Source organism: Leptonotus elevatus, chromosome 21 (assembly GCF_054856555.1).
Source record: "Leptonotus elevatus isolate MCC_2025b chromosome 21, RoL_Lele_1.0, whole genome shotgun sequence".
Taxonomy (NCBI): Eukaryota; Metazoa; Chordata; class Actinopteri; order Syngnathiformes; family Syngnathidae; genus Leptonotus; species Leptonotus elevatus.
In genome coordinates, this window is record NC_141259.1 from 11963853 (window position 1) to 11977538 (window position 13686).

Sequence of the window (13686 nt, forward strand, 5' to 3'; positions counted from 1 at the left end):
ATTACATATTTTATGGTTGAATTTTTTTTCTCTCGTTAAAAAAAAGCGTTTTCATTGCATTCCAACTTTTGACTTACTAAATGATTTTTGTCAAATTTGTTGTATTGGGATTTTTTTTCTAGTAATATGTTCTGCCCTTGGTAAAATAAATCCCTTATATTAAAGAAAGAAGTGTTTTACCTCTTTTGTATATTTGAATTTCTTGTACGATTAAAACATTTTTTTTATATATATATATCCCATTCACTCATAAAATTATGTCCCCCTGTAAAAATGTCCAAATTAATGTTATAAAATAACTTTTGCAACGTTATGTGTCCCCCTCAGAAAATTCTGGCTTTTCTCACATAAAAAATGCATTTTGTAAAATCAAAACATTTTTATTGAACTGAAATATCCGTTTCTTTTCTTTCTCATATATATTTTTTAAATGTCCATTAAAAAAAATTGCAACTTAATTCGGCTTTGTATTCTGTTCCAATTTGACAGCAAGAATCATTTATTGATCAGAAAAAGAAATTCACCAAAGTGGCCAAAATAGAAGAATGAAGGCAGCAATATAAACATTAAACTTAACATTTATGCAAAACAATGGTCAGCAAACGTGCATTTATGACGTGCAGAGTACAGAATGCGTTTAACAAAACAGTACGGCAAATGTGCGAAAAAATGAAAGTGGGAATTGCAACAAAAAAAAAAGACTCGAATGATCCAATAGAAAAAAAACACATGCTGCCTCAAGGCCCTTGAGCAAAAAAAATAAATAAAATTAAAAATGTGCAAACTTGTAAACAAAGTCATTTTTAAATAATGATGCACTCGCTGATGATAAAAAATAACAAATAAAATATTTACATTTGGTTTTGCGTGCAGTTCACACAAAAGGCACATTTCAAGAGGTCAGTCTGTAGCAATAAAAACATGGTCGGGTTGGCGTTTTAACGCCCGCCCCCCTATGTCACTGTGAAACTGCCGTTTGATTGGCCAAGGCAAAGTTCTGCTGCAGTAGCATCAGGGACTGCCGGAGCTGTGAAGACAGAAGTGCAGAAAAGTTACATTTCATTATGTAACAATATAGAAAAGACCACGTTTATACACACATACAATTAAATGACAAAGTATAGCGACCTGCTCTAAAAGGTTGATGGAGTCCTGCAGTACAGTTCTGAGCAGCTGCGCCTCCTCTCTGCTCCTGAACGGTAGACCGTGCCTGGAAGTGGACTCGGGTGTCATAACATGTATAATAAAAAAAAAAAGAAAAAGAAAAAAAAGAAAGTACAATCAGGGAGATCAAAACAAACCTGGCCTCCGTTGTCTCCCTCAACCGATGCTTTGTCGTCAGGTGCATGCGGTGGGCCACATCCTCCATGGCCCATAACTTGACGAACAAGCCCACATTTAGTACCGTCAGGATCAGCAGACTGAAAACGAAAAAGAGCCGACTCACGCCATGCTTTTCTGCCCGTGACTTGGGAAGCAGGGCCGGATGAAGATTTAGAGCCACTTTCAACCAACGCCACTGTCCGAAACGCTATCACGTCGAAGCCAAGAGGTAAGCAGAGCTGTAGTCTTGAGTATTTGTGTTTAGCGATGTGGAAACTTCACATATATTGGGCACACTATATAAGATCCAACAGAAAAGTTTGAACAACAAAGCCGATTTTGGGATTGTGCTGTTGCGGTTGGCGTGTTTGTGCAGCAATTAAAAGAAGAGGAAACGCAATACAGGAAGAATCGCAATCGGTGCCGAGCGTTGTTGTCTTACATCAGACTCATTGCAGCCACCAAGGCCCAGATGTTCCATCTGTATGGGCTGCTCATCTCTGCCAGGCCTCAACGACAAGAACAAAAAAAAAAGGCTCAACAGACGATAGGTTGAAAGTTAATTACAAACCGTGTCTGACAAAACAGCAGCGGCGGTCTTTCAGGAAAATGAGCGACATGAACGTGTTCAATCATAACAACAACAACAACGTGAGCGATTGCATTTTGTGTACTCATCAATACTGCAGGTTGAACAGTTAACATGGGAGAATCACAATTGTACCGATCAGGGTTTTTAATTTTGAACCCCATTCCAGACAAATTAACTCATTCGCTGCCATTGACGGCTATAGACGTCAAAATTAGTTAGTATGAAACCTAGATTTTTTTTAAATTGTACATTTAGAACAGATGTAAAAATTGTGATTAATCGCGAGTTAACTATTGAAGTCATGCCATAAATTACAATGAAAAAATTGAATTGCCTGATGCACCAAATTTTTAATAATCTTTTCTTCTTCTTTTTTTAATTAGGGGAAATTTAAAATTGTAATTGTAATTATTCACATGACTTCACTAATTAACTCACGATTAATCAAACATTTTATATCTGTTCTAAATGTACAATACATTTTTTTCCTACTCTTGAGTGGGAAAAAAAACTAATAGAAATAGTTTAAATGAATTTTTGACGTCTATAGCCGTCAATGGCAGGGAATGAGTTCAAAGCACAATATTTCCTTGAACGGTGGCCATTTCGCTAATCTGGTAAAGTAAGCAAAGCTGCAGTGTTTTGTTGAATATACAGATTAGCTTTTTATTAGCGACACGAGCGGATTGCCAGTTGAGGTCGTTGTCACGGTAAAGAGCATTTTTGTCCAATTTGTGATCGAACAAGAGAAAGAAGTTCAAGTGCACTTGTCCGGCGTTCCATTGACATTTTCTACTACACAATATCAATAATGATGCTGTGACAATGATGTCATACCCATGTTGCTGTCTCCGTGTTCGTCAGGCGCTTGGCCCAAATGCTTTTTGGGCTTCATGTGCTCCGGCATCGTCCGACTGTAAGTCCGCCGCCTCCGCCGCAACGCACCGACCTCCGCCGCTCCCGGGTTGATCTCAGCCTCCTCCTCCAAAAGTTCTGCCTCTGGATACGAAAAGGGTCACATTTCCGATTTGATATCCTTTTTGTGGATATTTTTAGAACCAATTATACCATCATTTATTAAATATTACCAAATGTGCGTGTGAGGTATCATTTTTGTCCATTTGGAGTCGCCATCATCACGTTCTACACTGTAGTATATGTGACTTTGATTGTGTGTGGCTTTAAAAAGGGAATGAGTGTAGTTCGCTGTTGATTGAAGAACAAAAATGTACAAAATGGATCTAAAACAATGAAACTGTCAAATTAAAAAAAATACAGACAAAAAAAAACACACACAAATGTACAAAATAGGCTTTAAAAGTAAGAAAATATATTAATATATTTAATCAAATGTATAAAATAATGTGAAAGGGAAATTTACAATTTGGACTAAAAATCAGGAAAAAAATAGAACCGATCAAATAAATTAAAACTCCCTTGTAAAACATTCATGATAAATAGCTAAAAAAAACAAACATATGGAAATTAGTAAAATGTATGGAATAGACATTAAATGTGATTTTTCTGTTTAATCATCAACCAAACGAAAACGAATAAAGTAGATCCACTTATTTAACTGCAAAGGAAATTCTCTCCCTTCATGACAAAACAAAAAACACAAACTAGTTATTCTTCATTTTCTTCAGGCTGCTTTTGAACGAGTAAAATATGTGGTCGTCGCGGTTTCGTAATTACCTGCTCAAATGGCACATCAAATGTAAAAAAAAATAAACTAAATAAAATAATAAACATAATGCAGACTTTACTCACCTAGTTGTCTGAAATAATCTTCAATGCCGCTCCAGGAATTCTTCGTGATGAAGGACTTGACCAGGCCCCACGGCTGCTTTTTGTACTTGACGTCCGTATACACCCTTAACGGCACAAAAAAAAACACACCCGGCTGTTAAAATGTCTTACAATAATGCGCGCGCACGTTTGGAGGCTTGCTCTTAAAAAGTATTACTTGAGCCGACACTTGCGCTTGGTGTGGCTTTTGATGTAGTAGCGATTCTGCGTGTAGAAGTAGTCATGGTAGGGCACGTCGTGTGTGTACACCTCCGAGTCCACCAGGTAATACTGACCGTCACGAGACTTTTTGTACAGCGTCTGACAAGGGGAACGGAATTCTTAGTTAGAAAAGTCAGGGGAAAAAAACATATTTGTGACTTTTGGGTACACACACACATATATATATATATATATATATATATATATATATATATATATATATATATATATATATTTTTTTTTTATCTGTCTGAATCATATTATTATATTTAGAAGGCCTGACTTAGCCAACTTTCTATGGCTTTTTAATTATATAAAAAAAAATATATATATATATATATATATTTTTTTTTTTTATATTATATTATAATATTATAATTATTAATATTAATATTATAATTATATATTAAAAAAAAAAATATATATATATATATATATATTTTTTTTTTATATAATTAAAAAGCCATAGAAAGTTGGCTAAGTCAGGCCTTCTAAATATAATAATATGATTCAGACAGATTAAAAAATAAAATAAAATAAAAATCCTCTCCAGTCACGCACCTGTTTTTCTGTTGCCGTGGAGAATTTGCCAATCAGAGGGTTCGAAATGGTAATGGTGTAATTCAGGCTCCTCGTCATATCCCCGTTGGGTTCTTTTTGCCACGCCGCGAAGCTCGGATCTGGAAACGACAGTGGTTTTGCGAGGCGGGAGCGCAACGTCGGTCGGCGGCGTGTGGCGGGGAGGAACGCTCACTGGTTATCTTGCGCACGCTCATGAAGCGGCGGCTGAAGGCGGACTCGGTGAAGAGCAGGTCGAACATTCGGCTGGCGCTCACGTGGAAGACCTTGTTGAGGTACAGGCGGCCCTGCTCCTTCGGCAGGCCACCTCGCTCAACTGGGGGACGGGCAGGACGTTATTTCACCACAAAATGGAAACCGTGTGATGCCACGTTGACAGATTTTGGTCTTTTTCTACCATTAACGCTGAGCACGCAACAGCCAACTCAATACTGCCATTGGCTGACACCCACGTCACTCACCAAGTCAATTCATATTGTTGCATTGATTGTTTTGTTTTTTGGGCTTAAAATCGGTAAAATAGAACGTTTGTTTTACCAATCGAGCTCATTAACGGCTATAAACGTCAAAAATTCATTTGAACTATTTCTATTAGTTTCACATTTTTTCCCCACTTTTGTTAACAAGAGTATGAAAACCTAGATTTTTTTAATTGTATATTTAGAACAGATTTCCAAGAGAACCACAATTTGTGGGTAGTCGCATAATTTTTAATTATCTTTTCTTTTTTTAATTAGGGGCATCAGGCGATTAATTTTTTTAAATTGTTATTAATCACACGACTTCAATAGTAAACTCACGATTAATCATAAATTTTCTATCTGTTCTAAATGAACAATAAAAATTTTTATCTAGGCTTTCATACTCTTGTTAACAAAAGTAGAAAAAAAATTGAAACTAATAGAAATAGTTCAAATGAATTTTTGACGTCTATAGCCGTCAATGGCAGTGAATGAGTTAATAAATGTATTTACTATAAATAAGAAAATACTTTCCAACAAATGACCCGCTCGTCTGTTCATTCCATTCCTGCTGTAAGAATATAAGTAAGCTCCTCGCTCCTCGTTTGCACCTTCCTCACCTTCTTCCACGCTGTCCGATCCGCTCTCCTGCGTCACGCCGTCGTCATCCGGGGGAAGTGGTGAAGACTTGGCGGATGATTCCAATTCCAAGCGGTGCAGAGATGGAACGGGACTGCGGCGCGGAGACACGGAGATGCGGCGCTCCTCCTGTTCGACAACACTGCAAAATGTTAGCGGAGAGAATTATTTGTGCGGAGGTATCGCCGTGTCGCTCGACGACCTCAAGGGCAGACTTCTGCGAACTGGTGGCGGGGAAAAAGTCTTCATTTTCCAAGGATGGCAGCTCGGGTGCGAGGAGGTGAACGGAGGACGTCCTCTCCAACTTTGTAAAGCAGCAATCGTCGCCCCCGTGTCTTGCAGGCAGGCAGACGGACATTAAGAATCACTATTAACTCAAAACAAACACGCAAGGAAGGCCAGAGACAAGTTTCGAACCCTAATCTCAGAACTGCGAGACAGAATTGCAAACCACTAATTCACCGTGCTGCAAATTGAGGGCAGCTAGTCTGAATTATTTTATTTGTCCTGCTTTTAAATTGTTGAAATTTCACTTCTGTAACTTTTTTCCACATTTAATTTGCATTGGGGGGGGGGGGGGTTCAATGGGGAGAAAATAAACAGTGTTAACTCGTTTAAATGTTGATTTGCTGCGGTTTCGGTTCATTGGATAACATTGAGGTAATTATTGGACAAAAGCAGGAACAGATTTGAAAGAGACAATTATTTATTCATTCCCGGCAAAACCCGGTACTGCGTAGATTTTTCAAAAACAAATGGCTTCTGTAGGTGCTACTATTTTGGTTAGCAAATGCATTCAAAGTGGAGACTTTTATATTATTCTACTGGATATTCTAACTTACGGTTGCATGCTATAAATGGCAATAGAAAAGTACCATGATACCTCGCTGTAAAAAAAAAAGACTTTTAGGTACTTTTGCGCAGTTGCACTATAGTTCTAAAAAATAATAATAATAATAATAATAATAATAAACGTGCTCGTTTCACAGGGTTTAGAGCCACTCCTGTTAAATATGTCCAGTATTTGTATGTGGAAAGAATAGAAGCCGGAAAAGCACAATGCACTACACTGTAGCATACTTTATTCGGCCTCCGTTCCAAACCAAATTTGTACATTTTGAACTGAATTTGTAAGTCGGAATGCGCCGTTGTCATCTGCCTGCATTTTTAAAATTGTACAAAGCTTGTCGAAAAACAATAAATGCGCTTACCTGCTGTGCATGCTTAAGTCTGCAGGAAACTGTGTGCTCTCCATCGCCTCATGGCTCAGACCCAGCTCATTTCCATATTGCTGCCTGACTATCTGCCAAACTTCAGTGTTGGTCAGCGGCTGGTAGCGGAGGAAATATTTTTAACATTTACACATTTGGAAGCAAAATTGCATGGTGTAAATGTCTGTCAGCGTTCATAGATTAGCATTATAGTAGTTAATAGTTTGTCCCTGAGCATTCACCCAATGTATTTTAGACACAATAGCAATCGTGTTATCGTTTGTCTCTCAGCATGTATAATTGTTGAGACAAAACCGGATAATAGTATAAATATCTGACAGCATTCACAGTTCACACAATAGCATTATATTGGTGACGCTTGCTTCCACAATAATTCTGCATATTGTTTTATGTAATAGAAGTGTGATCTTTTGTCTCAGCATTCAGACTTTGAGCCACATCAGTGCAGTTGTACGTCTCAATTCACAGAATTGCATCATAGCCGTCTGGCTGGTTTAAGCCGTCAGGCGATTATTTATTTATTTACATTTATCTCCCAGCATTCAATTTAAAAAAAACAAATTTGTGTGCCAAAATTGAATTTGTGTAAATGGCTGTCACTCAGTATTTATAGTAAAGCAGGCTTGCTTCTTAGCATTTTGGATACGTTTATTTCTCAGTTTCAAAGATTGTTTAAAGACATTTGGAGCGCCAATGCTGGAGTTTCAACATATATGCATGGTCCGAAAAGCAACAGCGTCAACACGCAAAGGTCTCTCAGTAGTGTCTGAACTTTAACGCAACACGACGTTCACGCGCTGTTCTCCCTGCATTCACGATATAAAAAAAAATAATAATGTAGTTGTTAAAAGGCTTACTTGCTGGAGGTCCTTTTCCCCACGTCCGGATGCTTTACTCGACAGGCGGTCAAAGTGTGAGGTGAAGTTAAAAAAAAAAAACTCCAAAAAAAACACTTGCCCTTACTTCCCGGAAGTGAAGACGCACCACCCACTTCATTTGCTTAAATTCACACACACACACAAAAAAGCCGGACAGCTTGCTTCTGCGACGACAATAACTTTTTTTAATAACAAAAAAAGCGCTACTTTTCAAATAAATAAAATAAAAATAATTATTTATTTGAAAAGTATCGCTTTTTTAAGTACCTCAGGAGTCCCCCGAGTGTTTGTGTCACATGCAAATTACGCCGCCAATCCCCCCTCCCTTTTTGCGGAAACACCTGAGGTCAATGAACTTTACATGGGGGTGTTTTTGTGCCTCCCAATCCCCACGAAGACGTCTAACGGCGACACGCACCCAAGTGGGCTAACCTGCTACTCCAGCATATGACGACATAAACGGTCAACTATGTAATGGCAGAATTAAACAAATTTAAATAGTATGCGAGGTCACTTCATTAGGCACAGCACATCATTTTATTTTCATGAACCGAGCATTTGTCAATTAACCGTTGCATGTTATTCCAATACTTTTCTAACAATAACCTAAAATGCACTTATTTTATCTCACGACTATTCATTGGAACAAAAAATAAATACAATCAAATAAATCTGAAGAAATGAAGCAAGCATCTTGGCAGAAGGCTAGCAACAACATACTTTAGACGCTAAGAGCTAAAAGTTGTTTTCATACCTGCATCCTTTGCTCGTTCCACCTTCCTCTTGAAAATGTGCTTTTGCCCTTTTCCTCCCCATGTTTACGATAAGTGTAACTTACATTTCCCATCATTCCCCAGACCCCAACACTGCATCTCTTCTACAGAGGCCAACTCAAGAGGGTAGCATAAATTCCACATACGTATCCTAGATTTGTACGCAAGCCAAAATGCACCGCAGTCTATCGCTCACCCGCGCCAATGCAGTTGTAATGTCATAATTACGGTAAATATTCATATGCAATGTAAAACAATTGCAGGGCATAAACATTAAAGCTGTAAATGAGGATGCCTTCTTTGTCACGCAACCACATAATTGTAGTATACGTCACAACCTATAAGGACCCCCCTTATGACCCCTTGTGTGTTAAATCTTTCATGTAACTTGCATTTTTCCCCTCCCGGCTGCTGTGCGCAATAACACCGATAACCTTAAAACCAGCACGACTCCAGCTGGCGCTTTCTCATTTGGACTTTGGGCCGATAAGATAAGTGCTGGTGGTTATATCGGTCAGGGTAAAGTCAAATTGCACTCTATGGATTTTAGCTGAGGAGGGGGGGGGGGGGGCTTTGATATTATGAGTGTCATGACAACTAGGAATAACAGTTCCTTTATCAAATTAATTTAATGGTCGGTGCTGGATTTCACTTTCCTTTCTTTTCTTTGATCCTTCCTCGGGTCTCCTGTCAACCTTACGACTCTAGCTGGATTCTGAAGTATTCGGTTTAGGTGAACGGTGTGGGATTTTTAATAGGTTTTAGGTGAACTAATGAGTACACACTCACATACAAAATAATAATAATTAAAAAAAAAAAAGAGCAATGATGTTGACATGTCAAATCGGTAAAATTACCGAATGAACAATACTGAGCTCTCTCCGAAAAAATTAAATAAAAATAAATAAATAAAATAAAATAAATGTAATGCATTTTTTTTTTTTTAAGTACAGACAAGGGGGGAAAAAATGCATATCAGAGGTTAGAATTTTACGTTAATCCTCTGATTACAAATACTACAAACTTTACGTATTTATTGCAGAATTTACAACTATCGTTTCATTTTAAATGTCATTAATCTGCAGTTTTAATTTCATTGTATTCCCTTGATTTGTACTGAACCACGACTTTAAAACCAAAGTACATGCCAGAACATCAAAGTGTGAGATGAATCCTTATTTTCCATTCTGTACCTACTTGACTCTACTCGTAAGTGGCAAAAGCGGGCAGCACAAAATGGCTGACGTAAACGAGTACTGGTCATGCAAATTCATCATTGTGGATACAAAAGTAAAAAAAAAAAAGTAAAAAAGCTAACATGCTAACATTAGCTTAGCTTGTTGTACTCCACAGTCGCCGCTTAGCTGCAGGAGCAGTTAAGTTGCTGCTTTCAGTCAGTCGCCCTTTCTTCTCAATTACTGCCGTTTCCCACCAGTACAATTTTTATAGTAATATAAAAAAGATATATATATATATATTAAAAAAGCAGATAGCAGTGCAGAGGAAAAGCAGCATGTGAGAACTCACAACACAACTTCCTTGGTGGAGGTAAAAAAAAATAAAAATAATGAATTGGCTGTAATGGGCTTTACCTTGTCGACGAGCGTGTGCTGCCACAGGTGGAAAACCGCGTTGAAACTTTTCTCTCTCGCTGAGAAGGAAGTGAAGAAGAGCTGCGTGTGTGTGCGTGTGAGGAAAAGGAAGGGTGTGTGAAAACCGAAAGACAAATCACTGATCGCGCACCAGATGCATTTGTGTCATCGCTCTCTGTGACGATTGAGATCGAGATATCGTCGCACCTTCTCCTTCTGGGTGCAGATCTGGATGGCGTTTGGTATGAGTCGGGCATATTTCTCCCGGCTCATTTCGCTGATGTCTTTGAGGGCCAGGCTAATCTACAGATCAGTCAGGGGACACATTAAAAGGGGCAAGGGAAAAAATAAATAAATAAATAAATAAATAAATATTTTTGTTTGCGATTGTCAAGTTCAGTCACATTTTTGTTCAGTGCAAACAAAGCAGGTCGACATGCAATGTAAGGGAGGGAGCGATTCTTAATTCGCTCAACTCACCTTTAATGCCGCAAGTGTGCGAGCGCATCGCATCACATTCTAACCCTACCCGTCCGATTACCTTCGTGCTATAGAAGAGGCTGTAGAAACACAGGAAATTGTGAGTGAGGTAGAGGCGTCCGTGCAGGAGTATGTCTCGCTGGAGAGCACACTGGTAATCTGAGGGAGAAAACGGAATGAAATTAAAGTCTAATGATTATTTGATTTCTTATTTTAACCGATTTTTCCCCCGATAGAAAAGATGGGTGGCATATTTTAAATTAATAATAAATTCATTCTGCTGATGCTAAGCTTCCTTTTTTTTTTTTTTTATGAACAATTGCTAATTCCTATTCCTATTAAACCCGTATCCTACTGAGCGGCGAACGTTAGCCATGCTAATGAATTTTTATTTCACATCAAGTTTCTGAAACGTTCCAATGATCCTCTAACCAGTTTTAAAGTTTTTTTTCTTGTATGCAATTAATCGTGTTGTCTATTTTTAAACGTATTAAACTCGCAAGGCACTTTTTTTCTGAAAAATAGTCACTAGAAGGCTCAGAGTCAGAAAGGTTGCTAAATATAGCAACCACATCACTATGTTGGAAACACCTGTTAACGCAGCTTAACTCATTCCCTGCCATTGACGGCTATAGACGTAAAAAAATAATTTGAACCATTTCTATTAGTTTAACATTTTTTCCCACTTTTGTTAAGAGTATTAAAACCTAGATTTTTTTTTTTAGAAATACAGATTAAATATGTGTGATTAATCGTGAATTAACTGTTGAAGTCAGGCGACTTAAAGATTATTAAAAATTTGGGCCGTCAGGCAATTACAATTTGTATTCGTAATTAATCACATGACTTTACTAGTCAACTCATAATTAATCACAAATTTGATATCTGTTCTAAATGTACAATAAAAGAAATATAGGTTTTCATACTCTATTATACTAATAGAAATAGTTCAAAATGAATTTTTGACGTCTATAGCCGTCAATGGCAGTGAATGAGTTAAGATAGTGGAGCATGTTTGAGAAATGCCTTGGTGACACTCACCAAGCAGGAGTCTGTCTGAGCTCGCCACGTCTTTAAACAACCTCCGGAACTCATCACACCTCTGTTTGTAGGTGGTCACGGGGCGTTGAAATGCAATACAGTTTGTCTGGTTGTCTGAGCTCTGAAAGACAAAACAAAGACGTAATTTTGAATTCTTTACCAATTTTAATACAACTCCCAGGTGTCTTAATTATCTGTGGCATATACTTTACTTTTTTTTCCACTTTCTTCTCTGCTTTTTGTCTCATACATATGAGTCAAAGCTCACCCCCCTCTACTGCGGGGCCAATGCCGAGTATGCCTTTCATTGCCATGACAACTCGTGGTCGCGCTACTTGTCAAGCCCCGAGTCCTGTTGTGTATTTAAAATAAGGCTTTGCCTTACAAAAGTCCACTTAGCTTAATGCTAACTTGCAACGCAAAGCGGCATCGACATGCTAACAGTTAGCGTCGATAGTCGCAGTTGTACAAGCAACGGATATTTATTAAAGAACAATATTGTAGAGACCTCCTTTTCTATATCATAAAAATCTACACATTTTTTATTTTATTTTTTTTTCACGCTTGATCACACGCCGCCATGGAGGCCAAACAAAAACAATTAAAAAGTCAATGTTCATACTATGCATACATTTTTCTAGTTATTTACCCCGCCCCCCCCTTTTTTGTTTATTTATTTATTTATTTTTTAAATATCATTACCTCCCATCCTTCCTCAGAAGAGCCCTCGCCCTCTATCAGCGACGTGGTCTCGTCCGTGTTGTCCTCACCCACGCCAGACGAGTTAGATGGCTGGTCCATCTGATCTGGCACGCTGTGCACGAATAAAAAACAAAAACTTTTTGGTGTTTTTTGTGATCCTATTAGTTGTGTGAGCTTTTTGTTTTGACACCGTGGAGAACTCCGCTGGTGTTTTGAGCGGACGACTTGGACACTTCTGTCTAATGAGCTCTAAAGTGAATGTCATCAAATATTTTTGCAGGGCCCTGAGGGAACTCATTAGAACTGCAGCCCAACTGGTTTGACTGCATGGAAAAAAACACGCGTACACACACGTGCACGCTCATTCGCCCTCAAGAAACCTTTATTACACTTTCAACCAGTTTGCATTTGGGCAAATGTATGCGTGCCCCAGCAGATCCACTCGATTGATTGCAAAGTGATCGTAAAGTGACCATGAGTGGCCTGGAATATTATGGTTTTTGTCCCATGAACTCTGCCTAGCAACAAGTGATGGAGATGAGCGAAATCCGAAGGAAATTGACCCCCCCCCCACCCCGACTCTCTTAAAAAACAACAACTTTATACTGCATTCATTGTACATGTAATTGGATGACTTGATGCCACTAGATGGCGGAAAGGGTCTATTTTTGTATCAATTAAGCTATTTAATTTATGACGCCAACAGATGGTGCCAAAGCAACATTAAGCAATCTTTAATACTTTGTGGTTACGCCTATTACTGGATAAAAAATAAAAAGAAACCCATCTTGTTATTCCCTAAAAAAATCGATGCCGAATCATGAATAAACAGAGGTTCACTATACAAAGGGTCCTTTACGACAGTCACGTGGTCGTGATGCACACTAAATTGCCGTTATTTGCTGCTTATATCGGATTGAACATATTGAGCTTTAAAAAAAAAAAGAAGAAAATATGTATTTATTTATTTTTGCAGTTGAGTAAGTTTTGGTACGCCTACGCCGCCATTGTTTTATTTATCGGTACTTGGTATTTGACTATTGTTTTTTCAACGTGGAATGACCTTCATCCGTGAAAGACGAAAGTTATCACTCCACGTGGATCTAAAACTACCACAAAACTGCGAGGGTGGTGCGGTTAAAAACACCGTGACGACAAACATTCAACATACCTGACTCGGAGTGGACCCAGGATGGCGTGAAGAGATGAACACTCCCAGCTTAAAAATTGCTTTATTTGCGGGAAAGCTTACCGCTCTGGGTGTTTCTTAAAATGTTTTGTTTAGTCTGCAGGTGTATCTCATACCTTTTAAGTGTGTTGTCGATTTACTAAACGCTCATTGGATTGGAGAAATGTGGAGGAATCCATTTTGAACAGGTGGGAG

At 38.3% G+C, this 13686-nt stretch overlaps 1 protein-coding gene across 1 annotated transcript; it reads right to left on the bottom strand.

Moving 5' to 3' along the window:
- Positions 1 to 367: 367 nt before the first annotated feature.
- On the bottom strand, positions 368 to 13602 carry gramd1c (GRAM domain containing 1c). Its single transcript, XM_086066619.1, has 18 exons — positions 13474 to 13602; positions 12303 to 12414; positions 11601 to 11721; positions 10621 to 10718; positions 10287 to 10382; positions 10080 to 10160; positions 6816 to 6934; positions 5807 to 5939; positions 5586 to 5733; positions 4680 to 4820; positions 4487 to 4605; positions 3882 to 4024; positions 3686 to 3789; positions 2753 to 2914; positions 1766 to 1832; positions 1302 to 1421; positions 1129 to 1210; positions 368 to 1027 (listed from the first exon to the last, which is right to left on the bottom strand). Exons 2-18 carry the CDS (start codon positions 12399 to 12401, stop codon positions 959 to 961), a joined length of 1902 nt encoding a protein of 633 aa, XP_085922745.1. The 5' UTR covers positions 12402 to 12414; positions 13474 to 13602; the 3' UTR covers positions 368 to 958.
- Between the last annotated feature and the right edge of the window lie 84 nt (positions 13603 to 13686).